The sequence below is a fragment of the Dasypus novemcinctus genome, chromosome 10, assembly GCF_030445035.2.
Source record: "Dasypus novemcinctus isolate mDasNov1 chromosome 10, mDasNov1.1.hap2, whole genome shotgun sequence".
Lineage (NCBI taxonomy): Eukaryota > Metazoa > Chordata > Mammalia > Cingulata > Dasypodidae > Dasypus > Dasypus novemcinctus.
The window spans coordinates 109,176,375-109,192,466 of record NC_080682.1 but is presented as its reverse complement, the minus strand read 5'-3'; the positions used below and the strand labels follow the sequence as shown (position 1 = coordinate 109,192,466).

Here is a 16,092-nt window from a genome sequence, read left to right as displayed (position 1 = left end):
AGCAAAGGGAATTACTATTTATTGAGCACTTATACACACTGGACACAGTTACTATATTTTTACTCAATTATCTTAGTTCTTGGCTGTCTCCCATACTCAAGTGTAAGCTTATAAGGAGGAAGATGTTGTCTTGTTTAGTGCTATATCCTTAGTGTCTAAAACAGTGTCAGATACATAATGAACACTCAATAAATATTTATTGAGTGAACAAAATGAACAACTTCATGAGATAGGTGTTGTTATTCTCCTTTTACAGATGAGTAAACTAAAGTGCTCAGAGAGGGCAAATGAATTACCAAAGATACACAACTAGTTAAGGAGTCAGAACTAAATCCCAAGTCTTTTTTGCTCTTTCTATAGAACAAGGGGCTTAGATGTAGATCTTGAATTAAACTCCACCCTGAATAGAATCTATAGTTCTATTTGTCTATAAAACATGTATTTACCTTGTGTACTCTTTGAAAGTTTGAAATTTCACTGAGGAGACGTATTTGGCATTTTAATGATAAACATGTTACTAAAGCAACAGTTAAGTATACAGTTCCCAACATAACAATATAAAGACAATCTCATTTATGGATATGGATTTATTTACATCATTTCTCACTTTAAATCCCATGACATGATTACTCTTCAAACATAAATTAAAAGCACAGTAATTCTGGATTAAAATAAAATAACTTCACAAACCGTAGCAGTTCTATAGGTTACATTTATGCACGTATGGTATTCTTGATATACGGTGTATATGTTTTGCTTGGAGATAGGCTTGGTGTAATGAAAGCCGCTTCTCTACTAAAGAAATTATATGGAAGACTCAAGGATTCTTCAGAGAATCAGTAATAATAAAAACAATCTCAGGAATTCATTTCCTATGAGAGAAAGTGAGGGTGAAGTCTAAAGGAGAATAATTTTACTAGGGAGAGTATTTCATATCCTTTTTCATTTTTCAGATTATACCAATTCGTAATTGTTTTTATCTGCCTAGAGCTAGCTGACAGGAGTGTGCCACTTGTGTCTTCTCATAGCTCTTTGGTTTTTCATAGGGATTCTAGTCACATCTTCTCATCTGTGGAAGACGCTTTCCCTTTGGTCCCACTCCTGCTACCTACACAACAGCATACAACCTCCATGCTGACAAAGCCACTTGACTGTTCACGACCAGACTAGTGGTTTGGCCTCAACCTCTACACTGCCAGCTTTTGGTGTTATTGTTTCATTCCAGTAACATAAGTATTAATACTTTGGAGAAGTATATTTTAAATGTGGAAAGACAGGAAAAAACAAACAAACAAAAAACACCCACAACCCAAACACCCAGAGTTAGCATATCCTTTCTCGTCATTTAAACACATATTTGAATATATACAATTTTTTATATCGCTCTTTTCACTTTATATTATAAGCATTTTGCTATGCCATTAAATGCTCTTCATAAACATTAATTATAATGGCTACATAATAGTGTATTGTATAGCTACACTATAATTTATTTAACCATTTTTCTATTATTGGATTTCTGGATTGTTAAGCATAAATTCTGCCCACATTTTAGACTATTTCTTTAGGACAGACTCCCAGAAATGGAATTAGAGGATCAGAGGATATAAACAATTTTAAAGCTCCTGATAGAAATTGCCAAATTGCTTTTTAGAAAGCTGTTGCCAAAGTATACTTCCAATATTACCCATGTGTTTTTCTACTAAACTAGATTTGTCTAAAGGAAAATAAAAATTTAAGTGGAACAGAGAGTCCTCAAATTATCAATGCAGTTAGAGAAGCATTGTGGCCATAGTTCAAAGGCATGTGACAAAGGTCATACCTATTTTCAGGTATGCAGTTAACAAGGGTGAGGACATGGAACAAGTCTTGGCAAGAGTGAAGAGTAATATAATTAGATATCAGACTGTCACATCCAGGCCTGTTTTGTCCACTGCTGTCTCCCAGCACACAGGACAGGGTCTGGTACTCAGTAAAAATTTGTTGAATGAATGATCACAGAATCTTCTTTCAGAAGCTGTGAAGCTTAGTTACTCCTGGAGTCAAGGGAAACATGAATGTCTGGATTAGATGCTCTGTAAAGGTCTGTTCAGTCCTGAGATTCTATTTCAATTTTGAAAAAAGCAGTTTAAATGAAGATGACACAATAAATCTCTCTTTTAAAGAAGAAACAAACACCTCAAAGGAATGCCTCAGCTCCAGTTGTAAGGTGCGAATATATATATATATATTATTTTTAGAAGCATGCCCAAAAAATACTTCAGTGAGTTTTTCACTGCCAAAAGAGTCACTTTAATAGGTGATAAACTTATTCAAATGCTGCCCATGGTCAAACCATTTTTGGAACTGTCTTCAGTTCACTTTATTTATCGCTGGCCACAACTGGCACAATGTTTAGTATTGCTAAAGTTGTTTTTACGCAAAGGGAATAATATAGGTAGTAGTTTGTGCATTTTTATTCAAAATGAACACAAACATCATTTGGTGAGGCAGAATATGATCAAGGTAAAATAGCCATTCAGCTCCAGTTCACTCCCCTGTCACCAAAAAGCTTCTCTCCAATATTCCACAATTTCTATATTGTAAGTTGTCAGACACTGCAGATCAATTCGGCATTAATAATGTTGTTGATGGAAAAGCATCAACCACCTGTCATTTATATACACTAGACTAGGGTCAGCTCATGGCACAATTCTAACCTGCCACCTGTTTTCCTATGGCCTACAAGCTAAGAACTGTTTTCACATTTTGAAATGGTTGAAAACAATCCAAACAATATTTCAAGACATGGCAGTTATTTGAAATCTAAATTTCAGTATTCGTACAGTTTTACTGAATAGTCATGCTCATTTTTCTGAATTATCTATGTCTGTTCTCACACTATAAAGGCAGAATTGAGTAGGTGCAACAGAGACCAGATGGCCCACAGTTAAAAATATTTACAGAAAGTGTTTACTGACCTCTGCACTAGACTTAAGTGGGTCCTTGGACGTACTGAAGTTTCCCACTACATATTTTTTTGCTTCTGGAATACTTGGAGAAGTGTGATGCAACTTTTGTTATTTCCAAGAGTCTGGTAAGTCAGAGACTAGAGAACAGAAAAACATGAGGGTGGCCTTGGGTAGGAGAGAAAAGCCTGGTAAAATCGGGGATGTCTGATCAAACTGAAAAAGCTGGAGAGTGCAAGGTTAACATATATGGTTCCAGCAGCAAAGGATGGTTCTTCTAATTGAGCCGCATGGGACTCTAGTGAAAGCCAATCCCTATGGGAGCCTGGTGGGAAGACTTTTGGGTGATAATGTGTGCCAACTGCTCACAGACCCTGCTCAGGCTAAGGCCTATGATGCTGAGGGCAGCAGCAGGCAGTTCTCCAATAAAACCCCACTCCTTTACTGTGTCCTCAAGTCATTCAGCATCCAGATTTATTTGGGCATATCCAGTGGCAACTCTGGACTTGGAATCTGATGGGAAGGCCCTGGAGAGCAAGCCCCAGGTACACATTCTTCTCAGACAATAACATTTCAAAGAGGACTCAAATTCGAAAGATGTAGAACTATCCACGTTTTTCAAAGTCAAAAATTTAGAAAACTTTTTATTCTTTTTGGTTTTGATCATTGCCAGTGGGGCAGTTGAAGCAAGGCAGAATGGGGTGATGGGGCAGTGGGAGAATTAGATAAGATCAGTGATGAGATGACCTGCTCTAGAAGGTCTATTCCTCCTGTACTTTCAGCTGTGGGCATATAATATTCCTTACGGATTCTGAACCAGAATGGGGTCAGGGGTGGGGAGGAAGAGGAATCAACCTGAAGGCAAAGAGATTCATTGACTGACTGAGCTTGAGAATTATGGTCTCGGTTTGCAGATGGCCAGCTCTTCTGACATTCCAGAGAGCCAGGTTTGATTTGCTATGGTAGATGGAGCTTCTCTGGCCAGGGAAGACATAGTTGCTGGGAGAATGGAATTTTTTTTTTTTAAAGGAGGTACTGGGTTCGAATCTGAGACATTTGTACATGCAAAGCAGACACTCAACCACTAAGCTATACCCACTCCTAGAATAGTCCTAGAATAGAATATTTTTCCTTTCCCTCCCCCTTCCCCGCCTGGCTGTTTTTGCTGTGTCCATTCGCTGTGTGACCCTCTGTATCTATTTCTCTTTTTGTCTTCTCTTCTCATCTTTCTCCTCTAGGATTCATCCCAGGGACCTCTGATGGGAGAGAGGTTCCCTGTCAATTGCGCCACCTTAGTTCCTGGTCTCTGCTGTGCTTCACCTTGACTCTCCCCTTGCCTCTCTTTTGTTGCGTCATCATCTTGCTGTGTGATTCACTTGTATAGGCACCGGCTCACCATGAAGGCACTCATGTGGGAACTTGGCTCTCCATGCAGGCACTCACATGGGCACTTGGCTTGCCATGTGGGCACTTGTGCGGGCACTTGGCTTGCCGTGTGGGCACCCACGAGAACTCAGCTTGCCGCATAGGCACTCAGCTCACCGCATGGGCACTCGGCTCATCATGTAGGCACTGGCTCACCAGGCAGGCATGCTTTCTCTTCTTCTTTTTCACCAGGAGTCCCCAGGGATTGAACCCGGGTCCTCCCACATGGTAGGTGGAGGCCTTATCACTTAAGCCACATCTGCTTCCCCGAGAATAGAATTTTGATGATGCATTTCTGAAGAGGTTTCACGACTCTTGAATTCCAGAGGTAACCAAATTGCCCTCTGAAGAAATTGGTTACATTGGTTGCCTCTAGGGAGGGGAACAGATGGATGATGGAAGGGGGCTTTCCCCCCGTATGCCCCTTTTAAAAAAACAAAAACAAATACAAACATAAGAACACCTTCCCCCGTATTACCCCACCCTGCCTTTTAGGACAGGGAGGCAACTTGGGGCCAGGGCTAGAGCTGACAGTTTCCTTACACAAGACTACATAGGGTTCAGGTGGGAAGCTGCAAGAGGGTTCCAAAAATCAGAGGAGAGAAGAGTTGAGAGCTGAGTGGAAAACCACAACCAAAAGGGCAATTCAAGGATCAGCAAAGGTGACAAAAGCAGCTATTTGAGGAGCAGAAGTAACAGGGAAAGGAGCAAGAACAAACTGGTGGAAAATAAGTTAAAAGGTGTCCTTGAAAAGCCAAGGACAAGAGCCTGGGGAATGACTCATGGGTGGAACCAGGAGACCATAGGACCGGGAGCTCAAAGGTCTATGTAGCAAGGTACAGGCTAGGGCAAAACTCACATCAGCAATAAAATGGATTTTGTGGGTAGGCACATAAGGGGTACTATTATACAAAAACTCTTCCGTTTGGGGAAACTCCTAAATCATCTTCTAGCCTAGGGTTCAGTGATCTGAGCAGCCATGTGTGAATGGCTTGCTTGGACTTTAAGGCAGTAGTTTTACTTTTCAAAAATCTAAGGCGGGGAAAGCGGACTTGGCCCAGTGGTTAGGGCGTCCGTCTACCACATGGGAGGTCCGCAGTTCAAACCCCGGGCCTCTTTGACCCATGTGGAGCTGGCCCATGCACAGCGCTGATGCGCGCAAAGAGTGCCCTGCCACGCAGGGGTGTCCCCGCATAGGGGAGCCCCACGCACAAGGAGTGCACCCCGTAAGGAGAGCCGCCCAGAGCGAAAGAAAGTGCAGCCTGCCCAGGAATGGCGCCGCACACACGGAGAGCTGACACAACAAAAAGAAACACAACAAAAAGATTCCCGGGCCACTGACAACAACAGAGCGGACAAAGAAGAAGATGCAGCAAACAGACACAGAGAACAGACAACGGGGGGGGGGGGGGGGGGGGGGGGGGGGGGGAGGAGGAAGAAGGGAAGAGAAATAAAATCTTAAATTTTCTGGAAGTCTTGAAAACGAGCAATGGGTTCTGATGTGTTTTGGTTTTACTGCCTAAAGTCCTATAAATGTTAGGTAAACTTGTTAGCTTACAATCTTACAGTCTTGAAGGCAAGAAAATGTCCAAATCTAGGCATTATCAAGATGATTCTTTCTTTCTGAAGACCGGCTACCAGTGATCCTGCACCCCTCTGTCACCTGGCAAGACACATGACAGGGTTTGCTGGTCTCTCCCTCTTCTGTCAGGTTTTGTTGCTTTTAGCTTCTTGCTTTTGTGGCTTTCTCTGTCTGAATTTCATTCTCTTATAAAGGACTAAGGTAAGAGGATTAAGACCCATGCTGAAAGAGGTGGGTTGCATCTTAAAACTTAAGATCCTACTCACCAAAAGATCCTACATACAATGGGTCTACACCCATAGGAATGGATTAACTTTAAGAACGTACTTTTCTGGGGGTACACACAGCTTCAAACCATTGCAGGAAGTTAACCTACTACTACTCAAAGCATGCCCTAAGGTAATAAACCAAGTCCTTTTCATTTTAACCACACGGGACAACTAGAATTCATACTCCTGATTACTGCTTCCAGCTGTTCTATTCCAAACCCAGTCTGGGCCAAAATTACCCTACACTCCTGCATGGGGGCTGGCACTTTTGGCACGGTTACTTCAGCTCCGCTCACAAACTGGAATAACATCCAAAATTATGTTCTCTCAGGACCCCTGTGTTATAATAGGTTGAAGAACATGCCTGCAGGTAATGTTGCAGGATACTGGCATGGGTTAATAGGATTTCAGAAACAAGGCTGCAGCAGCTACCTATGGGGATTTTGTTACTGAAATGCAGTGTCTGTGATGGCAAGTGATTGTGGAGAACCCAGGATCTCACCTAATGTAGAAGACTGGGTGATCCTGAAACAGAAAATTTCCTAGAAATTGCTAAGTAGTTTGAAGTTTATGAGCTGTTGCTTGGTTTAAACATTTTCTTGCATAGTAGCTTTTTATTTGTAGGACAAGGTCTAGCTTTCAAGTTGTCTCAAAATTGAAGGGTGTTAGTTGGGAACTGAAGTCTTTTTTAAAGGGAGTAGAGACAATGAAAGAACAGAACTAAAAGTAACTCTGTTGAATAAGTATGTGTTGGGCCTCTTCTGTAAAGCAATGGGTAAAACACAAATTGAAAATGGCCAATTCTGTGAAATGCTGTTTGCACTCTCCACTTCCTGCCAGATATTCTGAGGTGTTCCCAATCTATGTGGTATTCCTTGAAACCCACTTGGGAAAAAGCCTATCCCATAAATCCTGGCTGAGGGACAGGAAAAGGAGAGATAAAGGAGAGTTCAAACTTGCAGAGATTGTTTTTCTCTTGGGCTCAATGGGAAAATTAGGTATCAAGTAAATGGGTTATGATAAACCTATCCAGAGTCTCAAGGAAAGCAATATATAAATTACTGGTACAGAGTTGAGGGCAGAGGAGAGGAAACAAATTATCTTCTGCAACACCATTATTTCCCCTTTAGACTTTGTTATTTCAGCCAATAGTGCCATCATTTTTCTGTTAACACAGGTTCGAAACCTCATGCTATTCCACGAGCCCAGAGTCATTCCTACCTTCTTAGCCCTTCATTTAAGTCTCTCACCCTTCCTTATGGAACTAGTTCAAGAACAACCTCATCCACGAGGACCACCCAGCCCTTAGTAATCTTGTGGTCAAGGCCCAGGAGTATTCTAAAATAATAGGTACTCAGTATCAGCATTAGTCACACAAAAACAGACTGCTGTGTGGGAATCAGTAGGGAGACAGCCCACAACTATGATTCAGGGTCGAGAAGGTAGATATTCACCCTACACATCCGTGTGGGCATGGGTCCCTTGGTTTATATTTTCTAAGATCAGCTCCTCCTCTTCTAACAGAGGGAATACCCAAATGAGTAGGGGTCCAAAGCACAGAGTTAAAATCAAACAAACCCAGCTCTTCTGGGAGGGGGTAGGTCTGAGAGTATATCAGCACTGGTGGCCAACTCCTTAGTTCTGAAGGGCTCCCACTGAGTCCTTTGAGCCAGACTGACCCTTAGGCCCAGCATGCCACTGCCTTCTGTACCATACTTCAAGACCTGACTGAAGCGGCTGGATCAGGAGGCCTTCTTTTGAGTTCCTTCCAGAAGAGCTTGACTCCCTGGGCACAGAGATGTAGATTCCAAAAGGTCCTGTTCCCACCTCCCACTGGCATGATCACTTGAAGCAAAACATTGAAAACAAAGGAACAGGACAGCCACTGCAAGCTAAAGTCTGGGCAAGGAAGAGATCCAAACTTACTAAGCAAAAGAAATTAAGAAACATGTAAGGACCAAGAGTCAACGGTCAAGCGTTCCTCAGAGTTTTGCAGAACAGCCAGGAAGATGGCAGAGAGTGACTAGGAGGGTCATGACACATAGGCGAGTTTGGTAGAGAAGACTGAAAACAGATGAGCAACATATGAAGAGGCTTAATAGTGAGGGCAGCTTTCTGCCATTACTTTCACCATGGGGTTAACCAATCCTGAGCTACTCTGGCAGGAAGACTTGCTGAAGATGAAGCCTGCAGAAGCTGGCTGGCAGAGTAGTGGATTCTGGGATGGGATATGGGCAGAAGCATTTCCCCACCAGCTCCGCTCTGGAGATGACTCCACGTTTGCGAACTTATCTTGTTCCTCACACATGAGCTATTTTTCCTAGTTCCCTTTGAAAGGTCAGACTGTAAGTCAAGTTTTCGAGCTTTAGGCTCATCCCTCAAAATGCCAGATATAACTTTTGCAGAAACTTTCCTCATGTTCAAATTTTCTTTCAGAATGAGTCTAACCGTTTCTTTATCTAAATTTAACTCTTCAGCCATCATCCTCACAGTTAACTGCCTGTCTGAACAAACCAAGTCCTTGACCTTCTGGATATTTTCATCCGTCCGGTGGGTGACTGGACGACCACTTCGGGCATCATCTCTAACATCTTCCCTTCCTTCTTTAAACCTTTTGTGCCAATCAAAAACTCTGGCTCTTGACATGACTTCATTCCATAAGCTTCTCTTAAAAGATGGTGGGTCTCACTTGCAGACTTGTTAAGTTTCACGCAAAATTTGATACTAATCCTTTGTTCTAAATAGCGGTCACTCATTTTGGCACTTAAGACAGAAAGGCTAACAGGCCACGATGGTGAAGGGAAGACAGAGGAGCCAATCTCTATAGGCCCACAGGCGTAATCATGTCGCTATTCTTGCTCCTCTGGAAGTCTCGCAAGGAAACGTCAACGTCACTAAGCACTTTAAGATAACACAGTAATTTTTTTTTTTTTTTTTTTTTTGAGTTTTGACCCTCAGCTTCCCGTTGAGGTTCGGGAGGCCCGTTCCGAGAAGCTAACAGAGCCAATGAGTAGCGGCAAAGCCGGAGAAAATGATATCTACAACCTAGCTCTGTCCAGCCGGTGCAGGGAGTTTCGCCGGGGGTTTGCAAGTCAGTCACCAACGTCGTCACGCTTTCGCGGCCCTTTCGAACCGATGATAATTTCTGCAACAGAAGCCTAACTGGTGGCAACTTAAGCAAGCAAGAAGAGATGCACCGGCGACGTAACTAACGTGCAAGTTCACCCCAGATCTGCAGAAACCCGCGAACGACAAACCTACCGGAGCTGCCAGAGAGCCGCCCTCCCTAGAACCGCGGGAGAAACGCCCGCATGCGCATCTCTTTCCCTACGCGGGTTAGACTTGGCGCAGGCGCACTGTTGCAGCCCCGCGCCAGGCCCCGCCTCCGCCTCGCCACACCCTAGGCAGGCGGGCTTCTTTGCGCGTGCCCGCCAGCGGAGAAGTAGGCGGAAAGGAGGGGCGAGGGAGGAAGGCTAAGGGAAGAGAGGGCACCCCCGGGCGCCAGAGTGCATTGTGGGAAGGAGGCGGCAGCGTCCCGGGCGGGCGGGAGGTGCACCAGCGGCGGCGGCGGCGGTAAATCCTCCAGGCCGCTCACAGCACTGTGGAGCCGCGTCCCCAGCCCGGCCTCGGACCGTGGCGCCCCTCCTGCCCCTCGCGGCTTCTCGCCCGCCCGCCCCTCCCCCCGGCGCCAGGCCCTGCCGAGCCGGCCGGCCGGCCTGGCTCCCCTCCCCGGCCCCGACGGGCTGGCGGGCTGCCCTGAGGAGGCGGGGAGGGGAGGACTGGGCCGGCCGGCGGGCGGGCGACGATGCCGAACTTCTGCGCTGCCCCCAACTGCACGCGGAAGAGCACGCAGTCCGATCTGGCCTTCTTCAGGTTCCCGCGGGACCCGGCCAGGTGAGCGGCGGGGCGTGGAGCCGGGAGCCGGGGCCCACCCCTGCGGTGCGCGCTGCCAACCGCCGGACCCCGGCGGGCTGCGGGGGGCGAGGGGGCGAGGGCACGGGGGCGCGGGGGGCACAGCGCGCAGGCACCCGTCCAGCCTTGGACCCGGGTGGAGAACGCGCCGCGAGCAGTGGGCCGGCGGGCTCCCGGTGGCCTCGGAGCACGTGCGCCGGCGTGGCTACGCGCGGAGCACATCACCCCGAATAAGAGGTACCTGGGGCCGCTCGTGGAGGCGGGATAAAATGGGTTCTCGCCCTAGGTAACTTGCTGTGTGACGTCGGGCAAGTCGCTTTACTCTCTGAGCTTTAGCTTCTTCGGCTGTCAAAAGACAGGCTTGGTCTCTGTGGTTGCCGTCACCCGGGCCCTTGCCCCTCCTTGCCACTACCCCTTCGGACAGTATTTCTGTCTGGAGACCTGCCACCTACATTGATCTCAAGTCAAATTAGAATTACTCCTTCCTCAGGACTTGTCATAGCACGGCTCAAATTTTGGCTCTGACCGTTATTCATTACCTGACAAGATTATTGTGGGGATAAGACTGGGGTGCGCGTGAGCGCGTGCGAATTGGTATTGAAATCTCTTCCTTGAGGTAATCCACGCGCCCTAACGTATGTAGAGAGCGATAGTACAGGGACAGTATTTGAAGGGCTGAGGATGTTTCATAGGCCTCTCTTGGTGATTCATTCATTTGAACTAATTTTGAGTTGAATGAGATAATGCCTCTGCCTGCAGGAAGCTCACAGTCCATTTGGGGGACAGATGTATAAACGGGATTGTGATATAGTATATTTGTTAGTTCATCAGATATTTATTGAAGGCCTGTACTAGCAATAATATGGGCGTCACATTGTTCTGAGCACTGGAGAGGTACCGATGGGCAAATCAGAGTACCTACCCTCAGGGAGACTGCAGTCTGGTAGTGGTGGGGAAATACACAAGTGACGTACATAATGTGTCAAATGGTGATAAATACAATGGAGAAATAATAAAAGCAAAGATAGTATGAGGGGTAGGAGAATATGGAGTAGCAGAGAAGGGACAGTTGCTGTTTTAAATAGTGTGGTCACGGAAGGCCTCATTAAGAAAGTGAATTTGGTTCAAAACCAGAAGTAGGTGGGGGGAGCCAGCCATGGAGATACTTGGGGAAGAGCATTTCAAACTGGGAAACAGCAAATGCAAAAGTCCTAAGGTGGCACATACTTGTTGGAAGTACAATCAGCATTACCAACTGCTAGAGCTGGTTTAGGGAGGGAGGGAGGCAGGAAAAGATGAGACCGGAAAGTTATGTATATATGGTGGGAACAAATTGTGTAGTACATTGTAGGCTTTGGAGAACGCTGTGGCATTTATTCTGAGTGAGATGAGAAGCCATCAAGGGGTTTTGAATAGAGAGACTTAAATTTAGCATGATCTCTGGCAGCAGATTCCTGTGCTGCTGACAACAACAGAAGTGGGCAAAGAAGACGACACAGCAAATAGACACAGAGAACAGACAACCGGGGCAGGGCGGTGGGGGGGGAGGGGAGAAGTGGAGAGAAATAAATAAATCTTAAAAAAAAAAGGCTATTGCAATAATCCAAGTTAGTAGAGGAGGAGATGGTAAATTGTTGCATTTGAAGTTTTGAAGTAAGTTTTTTTTTTAAGATTTATTTTATTATTTATTTTATTATTTTATTTATTTTATTTTTGCTGCATGTTCTTGTCCGCTTCTGTTGTTGTCAGCTGTGTGGGAATCTGTGTCTCTTTTTGTTGCGTCATCTTGCTGTGTCAGCTCTCTGTGTGTGCGGCACCATTCCTGGGCAGGCTGAACTTTCTTTTTGCGCTGGATGGCTCTCCTTACGGGGCGCGCTGCTTGCACGGGGGCTCCCCTGCGTGGCAGAGCACTCCTTGCGCGCATCAACACTGCGCATGGGCGAGCTCCACACAGGTCAAGAAGGCCCGGGGTTTGAACGGTGGACCTCCCATGTGGTAGATGGACGCCCTATCCATTGGGCCAAGTCCGCTTCCCTGAAGTAAGTTTTTGAAGGTGAGGCTAACAGGGTTTACTAGTGGTTTGGCTTTAGATTGTGAGAGAAAAAGAGGAGTCAAGGATGACTTCCAAATTTTAAACCTGGGCATTTACTGAGATAAGGATGACTAGGAGAAGCAGGTTTGGTGGAGAAGTATTAAAAGTTTGGTTTGGGACATGTTACGTTTGAGAAACCGACTAGATATTCAAGAACAGATGTCTTGAGTAGACAGTAGGATATACAAGTCTGGAATTGTAGACTTCAAGACTGGAGATTGTAAATATGGGTGTTCGCAGTTTATAAGAAGGTCATGATACTGGGTAAAGTTACTTAAGGAGAGAGCAAAGAGAAGCAGAGAATGTCTGATGACTGAGCCCTGGATATTTCCAGTGTTGAGAAGTCAGGGCAATGAGAAGTAACTTCTGGGTTCTGTGGGAGCGAGAGGAGGAGCATCTTAATCTGACCCATTCAGTATTTTCCCTCATTAAACATTTTCCTTAATCTGAGAGGAGCATCATCTTAATCTGACCCATTTAACATTTTCCCTCATTGAACATTTCTTTTCCTTGGGCTGATCCTAACCCAAGGGCATCATGGAGAGTATATTTCATTTACATAGTAAGACGCACCACCAGTCAGTTCTGAACCGAAGGTCATTTGTGTCCATATGAGGAGAATGCTCTTTACAATATGCTTCTTAGGAAATATGGCCTCTAGGGACTTTTTCAGGTCACTTTTACCTTTGAGAATCTGACATATGAAAAGACATAGACGCAATTTTGCATTCCAGTATCATGCATTTATAGATCCTGTAGGGTCCCTGTGCATTACTGTCAGGTGGGCATCTGCCAGTTTATTAAAACACCTTTAATAATTGTTCACTGCTTCCTTTGTAAGGGGACCCTGGAGGATTCTGGACAGTTTTAACTGTTGGTTCTTCCTTGAATTGAGTGGCAGTCTACCTTCCTGTAATTTATGCTTTGGAGGTTCAAGTTTTGTCCTCAGGGCCACATTGACCATGTCTTTGCCTTCTTTCATGTTAAAACCTTTGAGTTTTTCTGGACTGAATTATGAACTTTTCTTAACTCTTTTTGTCCAAACCAAATCTCTCTCTCAAGTTCTACTCTTTTGGACAGTTTCCTTTTCACTGAGCCCAGTGTTCATTTTAACAAAGAAGTAGTTCCCAGAAGTCTTTGTTGAATTCATAATAGTATTTTGTCATTAGATATTACTTTTTTTTTCTTCCCTGTAAATGGGTTGTAGGGGAGGTTTATAAAAGAGGACTTTCCCAACCTGCCTTTTCTTCAAAAGTTAACTAACTTTGCTAACTAACGAAGATAAATATATTTAGTGTTATTTAGTAGTATATTCCCATTCACCATATTTATAAATTCCATAGACACTTTCAGAAACATTGCTATTTAGAAATAATAAAAAATTCAACAATGTAATCAGTAAGGGGCATAACATTAAATTTATATACCATAATACTCTTACTGGTTTAGAAAAGTGGCATTGATGTGTTTTGGTTTTTTTTTAAGAGTAAAATAATATAATCAACTCCACTTAGGGCAGTGGGCAGAGAGGTCAGAGATTACCTAAAATTAAAGTAGAAAACAAAACAAAAAATTTTTTTTTTTTTTTAGGAGGTACTGGGGGATTGAACCTGGGACCTCGTACATGAGAAGCAGGTGCTCAGCTACTGAGCTACACTTAACTTGCCACTGCCTAAATGTTGATTGCTCCATGTCAAGGCTTGTCAGGAACCTGGGGCAGCTTACAGTGGCTGTTGTATCAGGTGAAGGTACAACCAGGTGCTTCACCTGTTTGAACCAGTACAGGTACAAGTGGAGCTAATGAATTTCTCTTACTTATTACAGTGGATTGGGCAATTGAATCCCTCTTTCTTCTTCTCAGGTAATTTTTACTAACCAGCCCGTGAAGAGGTAAGGTCTTTGAAGATTCTTATGGTGGTTTAAGTAACGTTATTTGAGAGTTGATGTACTTCACCTTGTAAATTGTAAAACAGTAGTAGTTTTCCAGGGATTTATGAGGGTTCTGAGGACCCTTTCAAGGAGTCCACAAAGCCAAATCTATTTGCATAATAACACTAAGATGTTATTTGCCTTTTTCACTCTTGTTCTGTCAGGTGTGTACAATGGAGTTTTTCAGTGGTTGCATAATATATAATGTTAGCTTGTGTATTCTGTTTTCTAGAATTTTCTACGTATGGTTATTCAGATCTGGATGTTTGGTAGACATTTTCTTGAAAGTGAATGAAGCAAACCTGTAACGTCAAGGAAAAAACTGAAATTTGAGCATTCAAATGAAAATTACAGAGTATTGGAAAATTTATATGCTCCACTATGAGCTTGACAGCTTTCTAATACTTAGAGGCTTTTCCAGTGAGATTAGTGATGATGTTGATGAATGCGTTGTGTTTTTGTTTTGTTTTTCATAGTATATAATGAAATGTGCCAACATTTGGAAGGTTTCCATAACTCACTGAACCAGTATTTTCCTAATGACCAAAACATGATTTTATGAAGATAGGCATGGATAAAAGATGTATTCAAAGTGCAAGATAGACCAATGAATTTTAGTTAAACAGTATGAAAAGTTCCTTTATCTGGTTTCTGAGCCTACATTTCAAATAACCACTTATGGAGTTTGGATAGTATCAAAGAAGAATATCTGCAATTGTGTGGAAAAAGGAGGAGCATTTTAATAGCCTTTACGCTGCATATCACTTTGCATTGGAAAGATTTTTCTTCATATATTTTAACAAAATAACATGTGGCAACAGATTAAATGCAGAAGTAGATGTGAAAATGTCTTTTGATAAGCCACACCTTAACAAGAGTTGCAAAAATGGAAGACAGTGTCATTCTTCTAATTTTTTTTTTAAGGAGGTACTGGGGATTCAATCCAGGACCTCATTCATGGGAAGCAGGTGCTCAACCACTTGGGCTATTTCTACTCCCCTTTGTTTGTTTTGAAAAGTTATTTTTCATTAAATGTTATTTATTTTAATGTAATAGGTTTGTTTTAAGTAAATATTTAATGAATAAATATTTTTTAAAATTCCTCAGTTTTCATTTCTACTGTGATGAAGTGATATATAAAACCCATGAAAGCAAAGCTCTTTGGAGTCTTCAGTAATTTTGAATGTTTAGTGTGGCTATCAAATTAGAGAATCACTGCTGGAAAATATGATCTTAAAGTACCTTCATCTCATTTAATTCTCCAAACAATGTGAATTATTATAATAATAATACTTATACAGCATGTACTGTATGCCAGGCACCAAGTATTTTATTTATATTATTTCATTTAATGCTAACAATAAATATTTCAGATGACCAAAGCTGGCACAGAGAGGTCCAAGATCTCAAAAGGATATTTAAAAATTCCCAAGAGTAGGATATAATATGTGATATAACCAAACTTATTTAACCATGGAGCTTTTTTTTTTTTAATGGAACAATTCCTTTACTAGGGTCCCTCTGAATGTGTTTTTTGGAAGTGCTGCAGAGGTAGGCTATTGAAGGGAAAATAAAGAATTGGTAACTGAATAGTTGAATAGTCATGAAAAGATGATTAAGATGACAGAAAAGTGACTGTTGATTTGGTAGGATGGAAGTCAGTAATCTTCTAGAGCAGTTTCAATGGAGCAGAAGCCTCCTTGGAGGGAGAGTGAGATAAGGAAGTAGGTACAGTGAAAACTAGTTTTGCTGTGGTGAATTAGGGTTAAGTTTTTAAGATGAGAGATACTGGGGCATTTTTATACTGATGAATATGATCCAAGATGATAAATACAGAGTGTTCAGAGACCATATACATAGAGGTGAGGAGAGTTTTACCTGCCTGGATGTGTGTGTGTGCATGTGTGTAACACATACCAGTGAATCAGGACAACT

The 16,092-nt window shown here is 43.2% G+C and overlaps 2 protein-coding genes across 2 annotated transcripts in view; one reads left to right on the top strand and one right to left on the bottom strand.

Moving 5' to 3' along the window:
* Positions 1-485: 485 nt before the first annotated feature.
* On the bottom strand, positions 486-9,566 carry GVQW3 (GVQW motif containing 3). Its single transcript, XM_071218272.1, is given in 3 exon segments — positions 486-2,036; positions 2,961-8,878; positions 8,881-9,566. Coding segments are annotated over 2 exon segments (627 nt in total). The 5' UTR covers positions 8,981-9,566; the 3' UTR covers positions 486-2,036; positions 2,961-8,351.
* A 377-nt stretch (positions 9,567-9,943) lies between these two features.
* Positions 9,944-16,092, top strand: part of THAP12 (THAP domain containing 12) — a 30,123-nt gene continuing 23,974 nt past the window's right edge. The window contains exon 1 of the mRNA XM_004450976.5: positions 9,944-10,118. Within this exon, the coding sequence (XP_004451033.1) occupies positions 10,030-10,118 (89 nt within the window). The 5' untranslated portion in view covers positions 9,944-10,029. The remainder of the gene's footprint in view (positions 10,119-16,092) is intronic.